The 14,827-nt window shown below is 41.7% G+C and overlaps 1 protein-coding gene across 1 annotated transcript; it reads right to left on the reverse strand.

The window, feature by feature from the left end:
• Positions 1 to 572: 572 nt before the first annotated feature.
• LOC135093968 (uncharacterized) lies at positions 573 to 13,072 on the reverse strand. Its single transcript, XM_063993649.1, has 2 exons — positions 11,693 to 13,072; positions 573 to 4,425 (listed from the first exon to the last, which is right to left on the reverse strand). The coding sequence occupies exons 1-2, from the start codon at positions 12,453 to 12,455 to the stop codon at positions 3,968 to 3,970; spliced, it is 1,221 nt and encodes a 406-aa protein (XP_063849719.1). The 5' UTR covers positions 12,456 to 13,072; the 3' UTR covers positions 573 to 3,967.
• Positions 13,073 to 14,827: the final 1,755 nt, after the last annotated feature.

Raw genomic sequence — 14,827 nt, forward strand, 5'->3', positions numbered from 1 at the left:
GTACACGACATGTAGCTAGTCCATATAGAGATATACAAGTTTTATGGGGTTGCATATATATATATATATATATATATATATATATATATATATATATATATATATATATATATATATATATATATATATATATAATTATTATAGATGAAAACTTCAACTGGAAAATTCATATACAGTAAGCCTACTTAAAATTCTAAAAAAAACATGTGAATATTATATACGATTTATTATTATTTTAACATCTGATGCTCTGAAAGATGTATATTAGTCGCTCTTATCCTTTTATCATATATTGTTTGTCCATCTGGTGTTGTACTCGTACATGGGCATAGATTATAAAGGAAATTATTGTAACACAGAAAAAATAAGAAAAAGAACCATAATGTTGTGGCGACCACCGCCTTCACTCACTCACCTTCACTTCACTCACTCACATCCAGGGGGGCGGTGATGCACAACAGCGCACCCTGGTTCGTTGTCCAGCGAAGCGACGAGGCAAACATACGCACTCAATGTGACTCAAAAGGCTACTAAGGGGGAGAGGGGGGAGGATAACGAGACAGATTCAGGCGGAGTTCTCTTGTCTTTATTTACAGAAACACAGTTTCAGATCACAACAGTACAACGTCACACCGAGCAACCCACCGTTGCTACAGAACACAGTACAACACAATGCACCGAGAAACCGCGCCAGTCACTGTCTTACGGTTATATCACACTACTGCTAACACCAAAGGTTACAACTAGTTTTCGTAGTGGCCAGACAAGGCACGCACACGCCTACATGTACTTGTCTCTCAGCTCTGCTGGTAGCGCTGCGGCGGCGACAGTGCCGGAACAGTGTCCTCTTTGCACTGCTGATAACCCAGTACGGGCGTGAGGCATGAATAGTCTCTCTCTCTCTCTCTCTCTCTCTCTCTCTCTCTCTCTCTCTCTCTCTCTCTCTCTCTCTCTCTCTCTCTCTCTCTCTCTCTCTCTCTCTGCGCCTCTGATACACGGCGGTGACGTGACACAGACGGGTCAGGGGAGTGGCGTCACGTAGACCTGCGTTCTTGTTATCTACCTCTCACTGTCTCCTTCGGAATCGGAAAGAGAAAGGGTGGGTTAAGTAGAGGAGAGGAGATAGAACGAGGGAAAGATAGGGTGAAAAGAATGGGGTGAAAGATAGCAGAAGAAAGTGTGTAGGCTTAACCACACTGCTAATTTTTTTCAGTCTGTCTCAGTCTGTCTCAGTCTCAGCCTTAGTCTCCGGAATGATTTGAGTTAAGTTACGGGGGATAGACAGGGGGTGAAAGAAGACGGTATACAGTAGAAGATGAAAGGTTGGGTGAAGATATGAAGGAAAGTCGCAGAGTGAAGAATAACGGAATAACCGTCATTGTTGAATGATAATATATTTTAATATTAGTTTTGAGAGTTAGTGTAAAATAATTGAGTTGCGTTTGTCTAGCTGATTTAATTCATAAATAAATAAAATATAGTATGATCAATGTCTGATAGTCATGTGAGTGTATGAATAGCATTAATTTTGAAAGGTTTATGTGTATAATGGTCTCGGTGATGCCTTTGATATAGTGTTGATTGGTTTCTTGAACCAGGCGTGTTTCCTTCCCTGTTCGTGCTCGTGTATTGTGCTTGTGTACGTGAAGTCCTTGAGTATGTGTATTAGTTTGTGTTTGATTTAGTTTCCCCTTGCGTATAGTATTTTATTGATTGGGTCTAGTTTTGCGAGTGCGGTATTTTTTCATGTGGGTATTTTTCATTATAAACGAAGGGTAGTGCTTTGTTTTGTTGTCGTTATCATGATAGTAAATGTGATGTAGAGATTGGGTTTAGAGCAAGTATTAGTAAGCAAGTAAGTAAGTATTGGTAGTACACACGCTTTTACAAGGTATAGTTTGATGTTTTTAGTGCATCGAATCTTCTAATGGTGGTTAATGTTATTTGTGCTTTGTTTGTGAGGTCTTTTATGTGTTTTGAGTATCCGTTTGTGACTAGTTTAAGCCCCAGTATTTTAGCATCTTTTGCGTATGTTATGTTGTTCCCGTCTATGGTGACTGATTTCATCTTTTTTTTTATTGTTATAGGCAGTAATGTGAATTTTTGTATTTGTTTTAATTTTCCATTTGTTTTCGTAGTTATTGTTTTTATTTCTCTTTCTCTTTGCTCACATGTTTTTTAATTTACCTGCATATGTGATGATTTGTGTGATGTCTGCGTATTGGATATTTGTGCTGTCTGTGAGTGGTGTTGGAATGTCGTGCGCGTTTGTCTAACTGATTTAATTCATAAATAAGTAAAATGTAGTATGATCGATGTCTGATATTCATGTGAGTGTATAGTGAAGTGTGGGTGAGATACTACTCCCCTGTGGTACCCCACTGTGAAGTTGGAATGGTGGGCTAATGTAGTTATTTAGTGATAGGGATGCTGACCCATTGTCTAAGAAGCTGCTTAATTCCTTGTTAAGGATGCTGGGTAATTTTAATTGATTAAGCTTATACTTTAATCCACTTAGCCACACCTTGTCAAACGCCTTTGAGACGTCCCTGAGTGCAATGCAACATTGTTTTTGTCTAATAAAGCTTTTGAGATTGTTTCTATTGTTGTTGCTAATGCTTTGTCTGTGGATCTTGCTGTTCTAAATCTATGCCGGGAGTCTGGTAGGATTTTATTTGATTCAAGCAATGTTTTGGTTCTTTTATTGATTATTTCCTAAAAAAATTTTCCAGGTACTTCTAGAAATGATATTGGTCGGTAGTTAATTGCGTAAGTGGTTGGTTTGTTCGGTTTGGGGATGAGTATTATTGTAGCGTGCTTGAATGGTTGTGTAAAATAGCATTTAAGCATTTAAGCCCCCTATTATATATGTTGGATATGTTTCTGAAGCTGTGCAGTGGAAGTCTGTAATTGGCAAGAATGGTCTTCTCGGGGGGTAAGTAACTGGTGGCTATGTTTATAGATCTTGTTGTAGTTTCAACAGTTAATAGTATTATATCTGTGTCATATTTATCTTTTACTTTATGTTTCAGATGCTGTTTAACTAAAATTGCTGAGCCGTCGTGTGGTTAGTCACTGGAATTTATAAGATATGTTGTGTAGATGTGTATTTTTATGTTTGCGATATTTTTCAGGCCATGACTGTTTAAAAGGATAATGTCTGGGTTTGCTTCTCTATATATGTTGGTGAGTGTTGTTTTGATTGTACTTCAGTGTCTGACGTTGTGTTGTAGTATTAGAATATGTGTCCGTGTTGTCCATGATGTATGTTTTTAGGTTTGGGTATAATGTCTTCTTCCGGCGTTTGCAACATTAATATAAGCTTGGCTCTTTTCTGGTTGGCTGTCGCTCCAACCAACCAGCGCCATTTCGTCCACCTGGATCTGGTAGCTGTTGCAACGCATCTTCACTATTGCCATCGCTGCCAACCATACGCCGAGCCGCAACAATAACATTTAGAGGGAAATATAACTCTTCAAATTTTCTATTTAATTATTCAAAACTACTTGAGTCAGAATTTTCACTTCATTATTTTTGCCTTCTAGCTGTTTATAATGATTTAAATGATAATAGTCACAACAGCATCAACAATAGATAATAATCACAACAACAAAGAAAAATGCTAAATCACCACGGCCGAGGCATCGGAAGAAACATCACCCTGATAATTGTCCACAGCACAGAACATCATTATACAAAATTTTTACACATTGTTTTGGGTTGGAATGCACATTGGTTCGGAGCCACAGCAGGGAGTACGCACTGGTTACTGGGCTATAGCAGTCAACCAAGGCCACTCTTGGACAAGCCAACGAAAAAACAAATATTAGTTTTACTTAAATAAGCCTAGCTAAGCAAATCACTAAACATCTATTGTAAACACTTCAAGGAAGGAGCCTGTCCAATGCTGCTGCTTTGGTTTCCTTACAGCCTTCTGGTTGTATTTTTAACCTGCAGTGCATGTTGCCTACGGCACCGTGGAGATGTTTGACCTACTGACTCCTTCATCCTCCAGGTGCCAGTGAAGGGAGGCAATGCTACCTCGAGGAAGCACATTTCCATAGACAGGTGATCGAAGCTGTACGTCATGTTCAGACTTGCAGATCGGTTCCTCTAAATCCTGTGCAGGCCGCGACACCATCACTCGATGTGATGTGAGGTCAGGCAGGATTTCGTAATAGATACATTCATTGTCTTGGTCTGGGGTGTGTCCCTGGCCAGTGATGAACTGCATATAGCGGTGGTTGGGGACAGTAGGCTGGAACTGTGCTGGCCGCGACACCATCACTCGGCGTGCTGTGAGGTCAGGCATGATTTCGTAATAGAAACATTCATCGTCTTGTTCTAGGGATTGTCCTTGGCCAGTGGTGAACTGCAGGTGGTGGTTGGGAACAGCAGGCTGGGACCGGAACGTCACCTCATTTGCTGTAAACAGTTATATTGACTGTATACAATGAGAGACAAAACCTGAACAAAATGACTGAAGAATGAGGGAATGAAGGTGGTGGCGATAGTGGTGGTGGTGAAGGCAAAGGACAGCTACAAGATGGCTCTGAATCACTGTATAATGGAGACATGGAAGCACAAGCAATTGCTATATAAAACAATGATAGGAAAACTTTAATCCTAAATGGAACCTCAGAGTATATTACTGAGTAAGGAATATAGGTGGCGTTGGTGATGAAGTTTGTCATCAGCACGTGGATTAAATAAATATTTAAGGAATACAGTTCCACCAACGTCTTATCTTGATATTCATCCTTTTAATTAGATTGTTTCGTTACATATAAAAAATATCGTACGTTGATTCCAAATAGGCTATATGGTACTGAACTGATAAAAAATATAGATTATTTTCAAGAAATAGAGCGGGAACAAGCGGTTTTTTGGATGTGTGAGAAAAAACACTGCTACGTTGTGCGTAAAGCACACACATCCATTGATTCCCCAAAGAAAAGATAGGTAAGCACTGATATTTTCTGTTAACGTAGGGTAACTGATATTGACTGAGTCTGAAGCCCACGCTACGTGCATCAGCATGTGTTTTTTAATATGCATGATGGAAAGTTCTCCATCTTGAAGAAAATCCAATATGTCATTTTTCTGTAAGTGTATAATGTGGTACAATGCTGTGCATGTGTCTCATGATAATGGCCACAGAAAAGCTGCATAGAAGTTACAAGATCTAGTCATCTTTTTCTTAAACAAATTATATGACTGGATTGCTATTCTCCAAACTGAAACAGGATACTTCTCCAGATCAATATATATATATATATATATATATATATATATATATATATATATATATATATATATATATATATATATATATATATATATATATATATTGGTTGGTTGGTACCCCTGCAAACACATACATATGGAGAACTTTATAATTAATGTACTTTATATACATCATTGTTATATAAAGTACATTGTGTAATGTATAATAATACATATAGTGACTGATGGAACAAGAATTACCTCATTATAATCATGTGCACAATATAGGTAATTTAGTTGGTATTACTGGCGCCATATTTGGACATTGTTCACTACCAGCACCGCGCCGTTCTCAGCCGCATCCACACCAGCACCTCTATATTATTTCATTTAATTTTTACGTTCAAACCATTACAGAAAGACTACAATAACGCTGATACACGTTTGTGATGCTTACCGTAGTGGAAATGCCATCATAATGAAGCGAAGAGCTTTAATTAATCAACAGGTAGCTGATGTTGTCATTCGCTTAAAATCATAATAAAAAAATATGAAAGTATTTAACAAATTATAAGAGTTGATTTAACCAACTTTCGTTCATTCATATTTGATCAGATATATATATTTTTTTCGGTAAATTATGAAACATTTGCTACTATAATATCTAAGTAAATCACTGGATTAATCTATAAAATATCTGAATGGAAAGACGAATAGGCGCATATCTGGACCACTTCCCAAATGGCAACAATGTCGCCTCCCGCGGCCATCCTCCACACCGCAAGTGGGGCGCCCAGCGTGTTTATAGTACCCCAAAACAGACGAAGAAGTCACACAGGCAATGGGCAGATTTAAAGTATAGATGACATCCTCGTAATGAGCGTGGGGATTGTGTTTCCATATTTCAGTCACTGTCTGTAGCTTGAACGAGTTATATGTATTGTAGGTAGGCAGCGTGTTCTGAGGAGACTGGGCGGGATACAGCTAGAAGGGCCAGTTGCTTAAAGGGGTATTTGAGTAACTTAATGCAGTACGCACATGCTTATATTACATGCTTAGTGTTAGGTGTCTCCATCAACCTGCCTGTGGGTTCCCTTCCCTGCAAGGCACTCTGTGTATATTACGACGTGACTCCTCATCTCGTGAGTCATTACGAGTACTTAGTGTCAGTGAGCGGTCGCTTAGTGAGCGGTCAATCGACCGTCTTTGTTCTGTTTGGGGGCAATTTGTTTGCGTACACAGTGTTTTGTTAAATGCTACGGCTGGTTCAGTCTCCTATATAGTGTTTGGCCGCAGAGAGGAGGAGGCAGTAGACACCTGCCGAAACGATAATTACTCCCAGTGAGGTCTAAAGCACTGTTCAGGGGCTGCTGTGAACTTATCATTAAACCCAGCTGTGACCTCACTGAACGTTTCCCTTTGTGTCTCACAACACAAGGGGGCAGTCACAGCCTGCCCTCTAAAGACAACTCTCTTCCTCCACACAAAACCACAAGCACCTAATAACACACACACCCTTCACTCAAAAATTTTAAAATCATCATGGCGACTCCTACACCAGCCTCGGAGTCCCCATCTGGGGAGGGGACCATAAATGTCTCCAGGTCGGACTGCCTTTCTGTCGACGACCCTAAGTGTCTTGACACCCCCCTCAACTTTTTCTTCATTAACTTATGCAACATTCGCGGTCTAAGATCTAATTTTCAATCTGTAGAACACCACCTCTCCTCTTCTAAACCTTATCTTTTCCTCACTGAAACTCAGGTGTCTGAGGCAACTGACAGTACCCCCTTTTCTGTTCCCTCCTACTTTCTCTATCCTCATTTTCGATCCAAAGCTGGATGCTGCGTTTATGTGTGCAATGACTTAGCCTGCTCTCGTGCCCACGCTCTTGAATCTTCGGAGTTTTCCACCATCTGGCTACGACTACAGAGTCACTCTCATACTAAATTTATCTGTGCTGTATACCTCCCACCTAACTCCTCTGACTAAGAAATTCTTTGACTATTTAACTTCCAAATTGGAGCACATTCTGACCCTCTTCCCTTTTGCAGAGATCTCCATTCTTGGAGACTTCAATGTTGACCACCAGCTTTGGCTTTCCTCTCCCTTCACTGACCATCCTGGTGAACTAGCCTACAACTTTGTTTTCCTCCATGACCTAGAGCAATTGGTGCAACACCCTACTCATATTCCTGACCGCCTTGGAGATACGCCCAACATTCTTGACCTTTTCCTGACCTCTAATTCTTCTGTTTATGCTGTCACCCTTTCTTCTCCGTTGGGCTCCTCCAATCACAATCTCATATCTTTATCTTGTCCTATCGCTCCAATCCCTCCTCAGGATCCCCCTAAGCGAAGGTGCCTCTGGCGTTTTGTCTCTGCTAGTTGGGGGGACCTGAGGAGGTATTTTGCTGATTTTCCTTGGAATGACTACTGCTTCCGTATCAGAGACCCGCCTTTGTGTACTGAGCGCATAACTGAGGTGATAGTGTCTGGCATGGAGGCGTACATTCCTCACTCTTTTTCTCGTCCTAAACCTTCTAAACCTTGGTTTAACACAGCTTGTTCTCGTGCTATACATGATAGAGAGGTGGCCCACAAAAGGTACTTAAGCATTCCATCACCAGTATCTCATGCACTTTATATTTCTGCTGGAACCATGCCAAGTCTGTTCTCCAACTAGCCAAAAACTCCTTCATTAGCAGAAAATGTCAAAACCTTTCAAGATGTAACTCCCCTCGTGACTTCTGGCATCTAGCCAAAAATATCTCTAATAACTGTGCTTCTTCTTCTTTCCCTCCTCTATTTCAACCAGATGACACCACTGCTATCACATCTATTTCTAAAGCTGAACTCTTCGCTGAAACCTTTGCTAAAAACTCTACCTTGGACGATTCTGGGCTTGTTCCTCCCTCTCCTCCACCCTCTGACTACTTCATGCCACCTATTAAAATTCTTTACAATGATGTCTTCCATGCCCTCGCTGGCCTAAGCCCTCGGAAGGTTTATGGACTTGATGGGGTCCCTCTTATTGTTCTCCGAAACTGTGCCTCCGTGCTTGCACCTTGCCTAGTCAAACTCTTTCAGCTCTTGTCTGTCAACATCTACCTTTCTTTCTTGCTGGAAGTTTGCCTACATTCAACCTGTTCCTAAAAAGGGTGACCGTTCTAATCCCTCAAACTACCGTCCTATTGCTTTAATTTCCTGCCTATCTAAAGTTTTTGAATCTATCGTCAACAGGAAGATTCTTAAACATCTATCACTTCACAACCTTCTATCTGATCGCCAGTATGGGTTCCGTGAAGGCCGCTCTATTGGTGATCTTCTGGCTTTCCTTACTGAGTCTTGGTCATCCTCTTTTAGAGATTTTGGTTAAACTTTTGCTGTTGCCTTGGACATATCAAAAGCTTCTGATAGAGTCTGGCACAAAGCTTTGATTTCCAAACTACCCTCCTACGGTTTCTATCCTTCTCTCTGTAACTTCATCTCAAGTTTCCTTTCTGACCGTTCTATTGCTGCTGTGGTAGACGGTCATTGTTCTTCTCCTAAATCTATTAACAGTGGTGTTCCTCAGGGTTCTGTCCTGTCACCCACTCTTCTTATCATTCATTAATGATCTTCTAAACCAAACTTCTTGTCCTATCCATTCCTACGCTGATGATACCATCCTGCACTTTTCCACGCCTTTTCATAGACGTCCAACCCTTCAGGAGGTAAACATTTCACGCAGGGAAGCCACAGAAGACTTCTGATCTTTCTAAAATTTCTGATTGGGGCGGAGCAAACTTGGTATTGTTCAATGCCTCAAAAACTCAATTCCTCCATCTATCAACTCGACACAACCTTCCAGACAACTATCCCCTCTTCTTCAATGACACTCAACTGTCCCCCTCTTCTACACTGAACATCTTCGGTCTGTCCTTTACTTATAATCTGAACTGGAAACTTCACATCTCATCTCTAGCTAAAACAGCTTCTATGAAGTTAAGTGTTCTGAGACGTCTCCGCCAGTTTTTCTCACCCCCCAGCTGCTAACTCTGTACAAGGGCCTTATCCGTCCATGTATGGAGTATGCTTCACATGTCTAGGGGGTTCCACTCATACTGCTCTTCTAGACAGGGTGGAATCAAAAGCTTTTCGTCTCATCAACTTCTCTCCTCTAACTGACTGTCTTCAGCCTCTCTCTCACCGCCGCAATGTTGCATATGTAGCTGTCTTCTACCGCTATTTTCATGCTAACTGCTCTTCTGATCTTGCTAACTGCATGCCTCCCCTCCTCCCGCGGCCTCGCTGCACAAGACTTTCTTCTTTCTCACCCCTATTCTGTCCACCTCTCTAACGCAAGAGTTAACCGGTATTCTCAGTCATTCATCCCTTTCTCTGGTAAACTCTCAAACTCCCTGCCTGCTTCTGTACTCGTATTTCCACCTTTCTATGACTTGAATTCCTTCAAGAAGGAGGTTTCAAGACACTTATTCACCAATTTTTGACTACTGCTTAGACCCTTTTATGTGACTGGCATTTCAGTGGGCATATTTCTTTTTATTGGATTTTTGTTGCCGTTGGCCAGTGTCCTTCCTACATAAAAAAAAAGAGAACTTTATGTATGCCACTGTGTAGTGAAACTTTACTCCACCTCAGTCCCTGTAGAGGCCTGCCGTCCAGGAGGCTATAAACGATACTACTCGGCTGGAGAATATAATACTTTGTTGGACAGTGGGTTGGATTTGTTGCTGAGAGCGGTTTGTGCAACGAGGTGTTATACCTCGACCACCCACAATCATTATACATCTGGCATTTGTGCTCTCTCTCTCTCTCTCTCTCTCTCTCTCTCTCTCTCTCTCTCTCTCTCTCTCTCTCTCTCTCTCTCTCTCTCTCTCTCTCTCTCTCTCTCTCTCTCTCTCTCTCTCTCTCCATGCTAGCAAGGTCGCCAGTGAAGGACCAGACTAAATGGTTCCCAGAGCTAGGCTGCCACTATGGGTCAACGATGCTGCTCACCAGAGATCGTCTTGTGTTTGATGGTTGGGTGTCTGGGTTGGGATGCATTGTGGGGGAAGGTCAAAGTTCCGTCGTGGGCAAACTTTCAAATCGTGAGGGGCCACTTTTTAAAAACGAGTGGCCCCCATGGGACGAGGTTCACAACGACGTTCACAACGGTCAGCGCTTGCTTACTTCTTAATCCCGGTTTCCCTTGGCCCCAGGAGCCATTTTGTTTTTATAATATCCTTTTAGGTATATATATATATATATATATATATATATATATATATATATATATATATATATATATATATATATATATATATATATATATATATATATATTATATACACACCTGTGTAACGGTGATTACCCATAGGTTCCAAGCGAGGCATGGGTCTTATGAACGCCGAGCAATGAAAGTTTACACGCAAATATTCTGGTGATCTTGAGATGAGTGAATTCGCTAGTCGGATTTTAGACCTTAAAGGATAAACATGTATGTAGCAATACGTAGCAGTGTATGTAGTTCGTCGCCACTGTAATTGGGAGTAAATATAAGGCGAAGTATCGAACGATCCCCTCAGACTTCTGTAGAGTAGAGTGTTACAGTTTGTGGAAGGTGCACACATTCAGGAGCACTATGAGGTGTGTAGTCGTTCTCTGCCTCGTGCTTGTTGTAAGTAATACTTTTTTTTCCCTATGGGCCTTGTGTGTCTCAATTTTATATATGTTCAATATACTGTGGCTTACATATATCTTATGTATTTGTGTTGATTTAGAACTGGATTTGGATGAGTCACGATATTTTTGTGGCACTTCTCATGCAGCTACCACTTATTTTATTATCTTTGATTTTGCTTGTTGTGTTTGATTATTTTGTTATGCGATTATCTTCCATGTGCATTCATATGTTTTATGTATTTGACGAAAAGTGATGCATTACTGAGTGACCTAATTTTAGTGATGCAGTTACATTAACATACAGATAATAATAACGTGAAAGACTTATTGTTTTGCCAATGTGGAGTTATTTGCATTTTTATTTACTTGTATTACGATGTAGAGTTAGTCTGTTGCTACTTGCGTGTGTTTTTTGGAATTATCATTTACTATTTAATAAATTGCTATAGTTTTTCAGAGCCTAAACCACTTGGAGACTTGAACTTGGTATTGAGCGTTGCTGCAGTACTTGGTGAGTACAGAGGTTTGTGCAACTCTTGGGTAACACTTACTCATTAGTTAAAGGTAAGTTAGGGGATTATGACTCTACAACTATCCCTCCTCCTACCTTATCATAAGAATTGACTTCAAGACTTTAAAGATTCCGTTAATCTCGCCTTATGCCCTGGCTCTCTGAAATCTCTGGTTTCTCTTTGCTGCTGAATTATGCCTCTGTTACACACACACACACACACACACACACACACACACACACACACACACACACACACACACACACACACACACACACGGTACTCACGTAATGTCACAGAATTTCGCCTCCAGCAGACCACCACCACCACTACCAGCACCACCACTACTATTGCTGCTGATGCCGCTGTTATTGTTATCTTGTACTGCGTCAGCTTAAGAGTAGCGGGGGTCGTGGTGGTAATGGTTTTGGTGGATGGAGGCTTCTGACATCTAGGCAGTAGTTCAGGATCGGGTTTGGAAGCCTTGGTGACGTTACAGTTACTGGTCATGTATCTTTTTATCCACCTAGAAGAGCCATAAGCCACCACGGTGACACTGATGGGGAAATGCTTGGGAGTTTTGGTCTCACACCATTTCCTGCATTTACCAGTCCTAAAGCGCAAGGCAACCTTGGTCTTGGTTAACCCTGCCCACACCAGGAATTCCCGCCACGTTCCATCGCGCGGGACACATACAGCAGGTAACCAGGCAGTATGGTTAGTGCCGTCTCGTTCTTGCACATCGAGCCGGACGCCCTCAAAGTCACTTTCAGGCTTCACAAACAGAATTATGTTGTATATTACTTCATCAAAGGGTACCTTCACTATTACTTTTCTTTCTTTTTCCTTTACTATTGCGTCTGCAGAACTGCAATCCAGGGCCAGGGTGTGGCTTGGTGCAGTTCCAGGACTTAGCGACAGGAGTAGCAGCAGCAGCGGTGGTGGCGGCAAGACTTTCGCCATGACTGTGTTTGTGAGCGTGTGTTTAGGGAGGAGGTCAGAAGAACGTGACAGGAAGTGAAGACTTCCTGTAAGTGACGCCGCAGCCATTATTTGGAAAGGCCAGATTCCAGGATGGCTGTCAGACGACAGCAAGTGTTGAACTTCCTGCTGTTGTTAGTGAACCTGTTGTGTGGAATAAGACAGAAGGGCGAAGGGCTCCTCCTGTGCCCGCTTCATCCTCCCTAAGCGTGCTGGCAACTCACTGTTGCGAGGGGATTCGCGGGCCACGGCGCCTGGTAGAAAATGAAAATGAAGGAAATGTTGGTGCAAGGAATGAACAGAGAGAGAAACAAATACCAGGATGCCACAGTGATTCACTGAGGAAGGGTAAGAGATGTTAGAATGGAAATCTGGGAGATGGGGAGGGGAAGGGTATGAAAAAAATGAAACCTTGGATGGGGTAATATTTTCACATGTTCATTTTTCATTTCCAATTCCTCAGGTTTCCACATAATTTTTTTTTTTTTTTAGCAGTGGTTGGCGAAGTTAGGGAAAGTTCAAACATTCGCATTCCGACCCGTAAACCACACAGGTAAATAAATACCCATAATACTCAACTACCAATGAGAGCGCGCCTCGTTCAAAAAGCTGTACCTCGGCATCCATTCAGCGCAGGAGTTTGTGGACAGAATTGCCAAATGACACTTTTCCACGAATTCTTGGCAATGAAGACTAACAGAGGAAGGTGCTACAGTTGAGGGAATTATTTGACGGTGTCACTCGCCCTGTTGCCTCCCGGCTAACACATAATCACAGAAAGCATCACTAAATTATTATAAATAGATGATAACTTAGATGTAGAAAACGTGGCTGGGAGTTACGTGGACTGCCAAGGATCGGCTGGCCGTGTTTCGTAGCTAAGACGAGCTTCCTTGGGATATCTAGTTGTTCTGACTTTTAAGTTCTTGCTAGCTTAGCGAATTTAACTAAAAGAAACCGGTAGAGTAGCGAGAATGTCTTAATAGGACTGTTGTGCTCGTGACGGCTGGTGGGCAACTGCTGAGGCAAGCAGGGGGACTCGCTGCCTCCTTGATTCTCTCCCACTTTTTTTTTTTTATGTAGGAGGGGCACTGGACAAGGACAAAAAAAAAAAAAAATCCCCCCTCCAAGAAAAGAAAGAAAAAAAAAAAAAATAAATAAATGCCCACTGAAATACCAGTCACCGAACAGCATCCGCAGCCGTAGTAAAGAATTGAAGGATAAGCGTCTTGAAACCTCCTTCTTGAAGGAATTCAAGTCAAGGGTAGGTGGAAATACAAAAGTAGGCAGGGAGTTCCAGAGTTTACTTGAGAAAGCGACGAATGATTGAAAATACTGGTTAACTCTTATATTAGAGAGGTGGACAGAATAGGGGTGAGAGAAAGAAGAAAGTCTTGTACAACGAGGCCGCGGGAGGAGGGGAGGCATGCAGTTAGCAAGATTAGAAGAGCACTTAGCATGAAAATAGCGGTAGACGATAGCTAGAGATACAACATTACAACAATGAGAGAGAGGCTGAAGACAGTCAGTTGAGGAGAGGAGTTGATGAGACAAAAGGGTTTTGATTCCACCCTGTCTAGAAGAGCGGTATGAGTGGAACCTCCCCAGACATGTGAAGCATACTCCATACATGGACGAATAAGACCCTTGTACAAAGTTAGCTGCTGGAGGGGTAAGAAAAATTGGCGGAGACATCTCAGAACGCCTAACTTCATAGAAGCTGTTTTAGAGATGAAATGCGAAGTTTCCAGTTTAGATTAGAAGAAAAGGACAGACTGAGGATGTTCAGTGCAGAAGAGGGGGACAGTTGAGTGTCACTGAAGAAGAGGGGATAGTTGTCCGGAAGGTTGTGTCGAGTTGATAGATGGAGGAATTGAGTTTTTGAGGCATTGAACAATACCAAGTTTGCTCAGCCCCAATCAGAAATTTTAGAGATCAGAAGGCAGGCGTTCTGTGGATTCCCTGCGTGAACTGTTTTCCTCCTGAAGTGTTGGACGTCTATGAAAAGACGCGGAAAAGTGTAGGGTGGTATCATCAGCGTAGGAGTGGATAGAACAAGAAGTTTGGTTTAGAAGGTCATTGATAAATAATAGGAAGAGAGTGGGTGACAGGACAGAACCCTAAGGAACACCACTTTTAATAGATTTAAAAGAACAGTAACCGTCTACCACAGCAATAATAGAACGGTCAGAAAGGAAACTTGAGATGAAGTTACAGAGAGAAGGTAGAAGCTGTAGGAAGGTAGTTTGGAAATCAAAGCTTTGTGCCAGACCCTATCAAAAGCTTTTGATATGTCTAAGGCAACAGCAAAGGTTTCACCAGAATCTGTAATAGAAGATGACTAAAACTCAGTAAGAAAAGCCAGAAGATCACCAGTAGAGCGGGCTTCACGGAACCCATAATGGCGATCAGATAGAAGGTTGTGAAGTGATAGATGTTTA

This window comes from Scylla paramamosain, chromosome 44 (assembly GCF_035594125.1).
Source record: "Scylla paramamosain isolate STU-SP2022 chromosome 44, ASM3559412v1, whole genome shotgun sequence".
NCBI lineage: Eukaryota > Metazoa > Arthropoda > Malacostraca > Decapoda > Portunidae > Scylla > Scylla paramamosain.